At 41.6% G+C, this 6800-nt stretch overlaps 2 protein-coding genes across 2 annotated transcripts; one reads left to right on the forward strand and one right to left on the reverse strand.

Moving 5' to 3' along the window:
- Positions 1-917: 917 nt before the first annotated feature.
- On the reverse strand, positions 918-2773 carry LOC104804987 (proteasome subunit beta type-3-A-like). Its single transcript, XM_010529378.1, has 6 exons — positions 2586-2773; positions 2370-2477; positions 2082-2171; positions 1725-1809; positions 1330-1424; positions 918-1222 (listed from the first exon to the last, which is right to left on the reverse strand). The coding sequence occupies exons 1-6, from the start codon at positions 2771-2773 to the stop codon at positions 1174-1176; spliced, it is 615 nt and encodes a 204-aa protein (XP_010527680.1). The 3' UTR covers positions 918-1173.
- Positions 2774-3167: 394 nt separating this feature from the next.
- Positions 3168-6797, forward strand: LOC104804988 (SWI/SNF complex subunit SWI3C-like; the record flags this gene model as incomplete). The annotated part of the gene is made up of 8 exons (XM_010529379.2): positions 3168-3555; positions 3927-4451; positions 4702-5240; positions 5381-5738; positions 5848-5921; positions 6132-6217; positions 6536-6603; positions 6700-6797. Coding segments are annotated over exons 1-8 (1764 nt in total), but the record flags the coding sequence as incomplete, so codon positions are not given.
- Positions 6798-6800: the final 3 nt, after the last annotated feature.

The raw sequence follows: 6800 nt of genomic DNA on the forward strand, positions 1-6800 counted from the left end.
CGACGTCACAACTGACGTATGAAACCATGACTTTATTTTTAGTATGTTTCCAAGAAATACCAATATATAACGAACAACTATACATACAATAACTAACAACTATACATAAAGAAAAACCTTATACTCCAATATTATCGTTTAATTTTTCACTGACAATGATTTCTATAGTGTTTTAACATTTTAAAATTGATTATTATATGCAAAGCAAAGAAGGATGTTATTATTATTATTTTGCATAAAGACATTATAATGAAAATGTATACAGCAAATAAAGTTGGCAGACTTTGGATATCGTGGAAGGGCAAGATCTGCAACAAGATTCAACTTTTTCATATATCTATGAATGATCTGAGTGGATACAATAATTGAGATTTCTTTATTTGCATGTTGACTCAAGCATAAACGAAAATTAATTAAAGATGTCGATTTATAGTTAAACTTTAGAATATCTCATGTTCGATAAAAATGAACAAATAAAGAGAATATAGTAACCGAAAAAAGAAGGAAATGAAAAGATTCCGATTGGTACGCCATGCATGAAGAGAATCAAAATGGAAATGTTGGAGTCGTAGATGTTTCAGAAATAATTTGTAATTCCAATCCAAATTTGGGTGACCTAACGGTAGGAGAACATGCAAAACATGCTCTCATCCTGTGTTCAAATCCAAGCGTGTGGAGGGGCATTCACCTGGACTTCCTCGGTACTATGTGAGATGTAGTCGAGCCAAAAGCTCGGTGAACTTCCGGATTATCCAAAAAAAAAAATTGTAACGCCATGCATATGTGTGCGTATATATATATATATATTACGGGTTTTGGATTTGTAAGAAACGGATACTGTCGAGTACCCGCAAAGCGCGGGGTACCCGATCAACAAAGGCGAGAGGCCGAGTCAGGGGAAGGGGAGAGGACGAGACAGAGAAAGAGGTATCCATGGAGTTTGGAGAAACCGGTGAAGTAGAAGGAGAAACTAACTTCAAAGTTCTACATCATCATTTGATCTGAATCAAGAACACAACCCCCACCTTTTGAATTGAATCCTCTGTTGACGAAACTTCAAAACTTTGTCCGGATTCCACCAGCTATTTCAACGACAAACGGTCCTTCGAGTGTTATCATCTGATTTAAGTACTAAACCCGGATACAAGTGGATGTATCTATCATAGGATCGGATCAGTCCATCCTTCCCTTCAGGATTCCTTCCCTAACTTCAGTCGGAGTTCTGGAACAAAATCGAAACGTAAAAGAACATGTTAAGGAGGATGTTCTCTCTCGAGGGCTAGACGTGAAAAGAAGAAGAAAAAATAACATGAGAGCGCAAGAACTTACACAACGTAGACATGCCCTCCCCAGCCACTCAGACAATCACGGTCTACCGATGAGAGAAGTGCTTGTGAGATTGTCTCGAACAATTCCTCAGCTTCCTGAACATCCCATTCGTTATCACGCAACAACCAGTCAGAGACGGAATCTTGATTCATACCCATACTTTGCATTATATACATATGAATCATAAGATAACCCGTTTAGCACACGATGCACTCAGGACTGATCATTTGGGGTAAAATACAACAGAAACTCATCATTGGTGTAACCGACAAGCTCGATTTTTAGGGATATCTCATTCTTCCGTGGACCAGTGGTTGTATAAGCATCATAAACATTTGCATTGAACATATCTGGGGAGAGAATAGCAGAAGATAAAATGTTAGAAGGGGACAAACCATATCGGGTTTGAACATTGCTTCACAGGCTCCATAAAGTGATTCAGAAGCAGTTCCAGAAACAACAAAATCTTTAGCCAACTCCCTACAGTCAGAACAAAAAAACAGCAAGAATTAACGATGTTCACAGTTTATCCAGCCATGGCTGAAATGACATCACGTCCAAGAATGGCACATTACTTAATTAAAAGAATCATCAAAGTGATCTTGAAACTATAAGCAGAACTCATTTAAATGGAACACCACAAGCAACAATAGCAAGAAATCAATGTTCGTTATCCGCATATCTCTGATATAGAATCATAAGCTCCTATCTCAAAAAACCAGAGACTCGGGTAGGAAAGGATGTAAACGTACTTGGCTCCAATGGAATCCATTGTGCAAATGAATGGTTTATCATCATCTCCCAATCCAGCAATCACAGGTTGGCACAAGTATGGACCAAATCTGAAACAGAACAACCAAATTCGATCATCCTTCTAAAGCATAACTCAGAAAAAAAGCTTGCTTTTCCTGCCCAGACACAAAGGTTGCAGCTTTGCAATAGACAGATATCTAGAATGGTCGAGTTATTACAATAAACCATAGAAGAAAGCAACTTGATCAGAAAAAAAACCAGCAACAAAAGCGGGCAGAATCACCGACCTCTTCTCATAAAGAATGGCAGAAACAAGGCTGGCGAAAGTTTCAGGCTTCATGTCTCTCTCTTCCCGAAGCTGGTAGAGCTTATGACGAAACACGAGTCGCTGGTACCTTCAACCAAAATCCCAAAAGTCGAATCCCTAGATTTCGTCAATTCACAACGAAGACAGGAAGAAAACACATGAAAATGGAATGCCCAGAAGATTTCATGAGATCTACAATGTCTGGACATCGGTTGCGAGACCGGAGAGGCCGATGAAGAGCCGGTCATGGATCCTGTAGATTCTCTGGAAATCGGTAGCGATGGTCTGTAACTGAACGCCGAGCCTCCGGTCACTGGCGATGGCGAAGCAGTTCTTCCCGACCATAGCCACAAGGGCACTTCCATTGTATTCGAATATCTGCATCGACATGCCATTCAAGCCAACATCAATTCATTGCCAATACGAAACAGAAACTTGGGTTCTCCAAAGCTAAGAAACCGAATGTGATCACCTACCGACATCGTAAAATTAGGGTTGTTGGATGGAGTTTTTTCCCCACGGTGAAGAAATATGAGCAGAAGAGAAGGGCTGCAAAGAACAGTAAATAGTCGTCGATGGCTTGGAAGAAAATCCAAGCGATTTTTCTTCCAAAATAACAATATAGGACCTATAATTTGAAATAACTCACATTTCCTCCAAAAATAATTTGATTTAACATTAAAGACCCTGTATTCGAACACACAACCATTACCCATATAGAGAAACTATTGAAGGTGTTCAGTGCTCTATTAAGGAACTCTGTGTCCTTCAGTCAACTCCATTTGGCCTTAGATCAGTTTCAGATTCACCAAGTTCAAGCCTTTTGGTTCTCTTTCAGACAGTTCCATTGACGTGAGATCGGTTTCTAAAGCTTCTGTTTGGTTAAGCGGATTATGTTATCCCGGAGTTGCTAATAAAATAGTGCGTTACGAAAGAAAGACAATGGCGTGAAGTTTGAAGAAAAAAAAAATAGAGAAGGGGCAAAAAGAAATCTGCTGTATTGCTTGCAAATTGCAATAGCTGGAATCAAGAACTGAGGGAGAGAGAGAGAAAACGCTGTTCGCTCTCCTCCGTCTCTGTGATTTGATCCTATAACCACCAATCGCAGACCCCACACACCTCTTTCTCTTTCTCTTTCTCTTCCACGAGAATGCCAGCTTCTGAAGGTAAATTGCAAAACCCATGTGAACTCTCTCTTTCTCTTGGTTTCAATCTTGTTCCCCCTCGCAATTCAAATTTGAAGTCCAATTTGATTCAAACTAACTTCAAAGTTCTACATCATCATTTGATCTGAATCAAGAACACAACCCCCACCTTTTGAATTGAATCCTCTGTTGACGAAACTTCAAAACTTTGTCCGGATTCCACCAGCTATTTCAACGACAAACGGTCCTTCGAGTGTTATCATCTGATTTAAGTACTAAACCCGGATACAAGTGGATGTATCTATCATAGGATCGGATCAGTCCATCCTTCCCTTCAGGATTCCTTCCCTAACTTCAGTCGGAGTTCTGGACCGTTGGATTTGTGGTCGCAGAGAGGCGCGGGAGATGGAAGCGGAGGCGGCGAGGCGGATTGGCGGCGAGGAAGCCAAAGCAGGAGGAGGACGATGTGGAAGACGAAGAGGAAGAGAATAACAACGATGAGGCCGAAGACGTCGACAATGCGGCGGAGGAGCTGCAGCAGAACGGCGGCGGTGGTGCGACGTCGGATCGGGGCCCCGGCCAGGGCGAGGTGCTCGAGGAAAGTGGTGCCCGTCTCTCCGACTTCCCCACGGTGGTAAGGCACGTTGTGGTACGGCCGCATCCGTCTGTTACAGCGATTGCGGCGGCGGAGAGGGCTGGTTTGGTTGGGGAGACCAAAGGGCACGGTTCTCTCCCGGCTTTGGAGAATGTTTCTTACGGACAGCTTCAGGCGTTGTCTTCTGTGCCGGCAGACTCTCCTGGACTTGATCCTGAAAGGGAGGATGGGTCTTATGTTATCTCTCCCCCTCCTATCATGGAAGGAGAAGGAGTTATTAAGCGGTTCGGGGATCGTGTTCATGTCATGCCTATGCATTCGGGTATGTATGATTCTCTGCAAAGGTGTGAACTTGACTGTATTTGGTAGGTGAAAGTGAAAGCTTGGTGTCTTTAGCTTCAGTTCCGAGTAACTTTTGCTGTTTCACATAAGTACATTTAGTATATACCATCCAAGGGATTTGGAACATTGTAGTCTTATATAGTCTGTTTGTGAGTAGGTCAATTTAATCTTCTGATAATTTGTCTTGAGGTTTCAAGTTGACTAACTGTTGGTGTTTAAAATGTAAGCAGATTGGTTTGCACCCCTCACTGTGAATCGGCTTGAGAGGCAAGTGGTGCCACATTTCTTCTCTGGAAAATCGCCAAAGCATACACCAGAAAAATATATGGAATTCAGAAACTCCATTGTTGCAAAATATATGAGCAATCCCGAAAAGAGACTCGTGATGTCTGATTGCGACGGATTGGTAGACGGTGTTAGTAATGAGGATTTAGCACGGGTTTTCCGATTTCTTGATAACTGGGGGATAATCAATTACTGTGCAGATGCTGAGAGTAATCCTGAATCTTCTAGTGATGTACCGTGTGTTATGGAGGACCCAAATGGTGAGGTTCATGTGCTGTCTGCTGCTCTAAAATCAATGGACAGTTTGATCAAATTCGACAAACCCAAATGTAGACACAAGGCGGCTGAGGTCTATCCATCCTTGTCATGTCATGATGACGAACCCTCTGATTTGGACAGCAGGATTCGTGAGCACCTATGTGAAATCCATTGCAGTCATTGTTCTCGGCCACAACCAACCATGTATTTCCAATCGCAGAAGAAGGTGCATAGCTTGCTTTCTCTGCTATTTCATCTTTTATGCATCTGGTTCTGGCAGTGAAATTCGGAACTGACAAACTATCTTGGTCTTGCATACTTTCTGATATTCAAACCTTTCAGACTAAAGTGTCCTCAACTTGACAGGGGGATGCACTCTTATGCGCCAATTGTTTTCACCACGGAAGATTTGTTATTGGACATTCTAGTATTGATTTTATAAAGGTAGGGCCAGCCAAAGAATATGTCGAAACAGATGGAGATAATTGGACTGATCAAGAAACTCTCTTGCTTCTCGAAGCCGTGGAACTCTATCATGAAAATTGGGTTGAGATTGCGGAGCATGTTGGGTCCAAATCGAAAGCTCAATGCATCCTTCATTTTCTCCGATTACATGTGGAGGATGGTCTTTTGGACAATGTTGAGGTTCCAGGTGTAACCAAATCAGCACATTCGGCAAATGGGTATGACCAAAGAGGAACAGACTCAAATGGGGATCTACCAGGTTCATCCCTTTTCTTCTCCCAAACAATGATGGGGATAGTAATACTTATTGCCTCTATGAAGTATTATAGTTTTGACATGTTATGATCATTGCCCATTTACCTCCTCAGGACCATCTGGTCAGGATTTGGATCTGGACATCAGTCTTCCTTTTGCAAAGTCTCCAAACCCAGTTATGGCATTGGTTAGTGAGTTTGCCTGTTATAGTTTAATATATTATTTTATTTTTCTTTGCAGTCCTCATTTTGTTTGACATATTTCTTTGGAAATATCCAATACCCGAATAAAATATGGGCCTTGGGCACACTCTGCAATCAAACGTATTTTTGAGAAGAGATATGGTAATCTCGATGAGTAGTAATTTTATGGATCCTCATAATGTGTAACATGGTAGGTTGCCTTTCTGGCATCAGCTGTTGGTCCTCGAGTTGCTGCATCATGTGCCCATGCTTCCCTGGCGGCATTGTCCGAGGATGATAGGTTGGTCCACGCAATCTACTTCTCATTCAATGGATTTTTCTCTCCAATTAGGATTTTGTTTCTTCATTCATTTTTGGTAGCTTTAGCTGAAATGGGTATAGGCATAGGGTCTTGTGGTGGTTGTCTGCAAGTAGAATGGGCATATGCGCTGTATATTTCTTCTGTATTAATGTATCTTTTGCTATAAATTACAACAAACATGCAATTTCTGATTGAAAAGTTGAAGAAAACTGAAAACAAGAAAGTGTGAATAACAAGGGAGCATTTATTCCTTTCAAGCTCGGTACACTGTTTGAAATTTCTTCTCGACTTATGTAGAATGAATCCCGAGGGGGTGCAAGGTAGAGAATCCAGCCTGCCTCTTGGAGAACATCAGCAGAATGATGGTAGACAATTCTCGATCAAACCTGCTTTTTTGAGGGTCCTTTCATCTTATTAGCTAATCTTGAATATTTATTTTCATGCTTTTGGGTTTGTGAAAGAAAACGCAAGAGCGCAAGCGACGCCATTATCATGTCAAAACGGAGCAGAGACAACTCTGCTGCCACTTCCACGGGATAAGATTATGCTGGCGGTTAGAGCT

The sequence above is a fragment of the Tarenaya hassleriana genome, unplaced genomic scaffold (genome assembly GCF_000463585.1).
Source record: "Tarenaya hassleriana unplaced genomic scaffold, ASM46358v1 Cleome1045, whole genome shotgun sequence".
In the NCBI taxonomy this organism is placed as follows: domain Eukaryota; kingdom Viridiplantae; phylum Streptophyta; class Magnoliopsida; order Brassicales; family Cleomaceae; genus Tarenaya; species Tarenaya hassleriana.

Coding starts and splice junctions, on each gene's coding strand:
- LOC104804987 (XM_010529378.1), bottom strand. CDS start 2,773: ATGCAGATATTCGAATACAATGGAAGTGCCCTTGTGGCTATGGTCGGG. Junction 2,478..2,585: donor GCAACCGATGTCCAGACATT/GTAGATCTCATG, acceptor TTTTGGTTGAAG/GTACCAGCGACTCGTGTTTC. Junction 2,172..2,369: donor GCCATTCTTTATGAGAAGAG/GTCGGTGATTCT, acceptor GTTCTGTTTCAG/ATTTGGTCCATACTTGTGCC.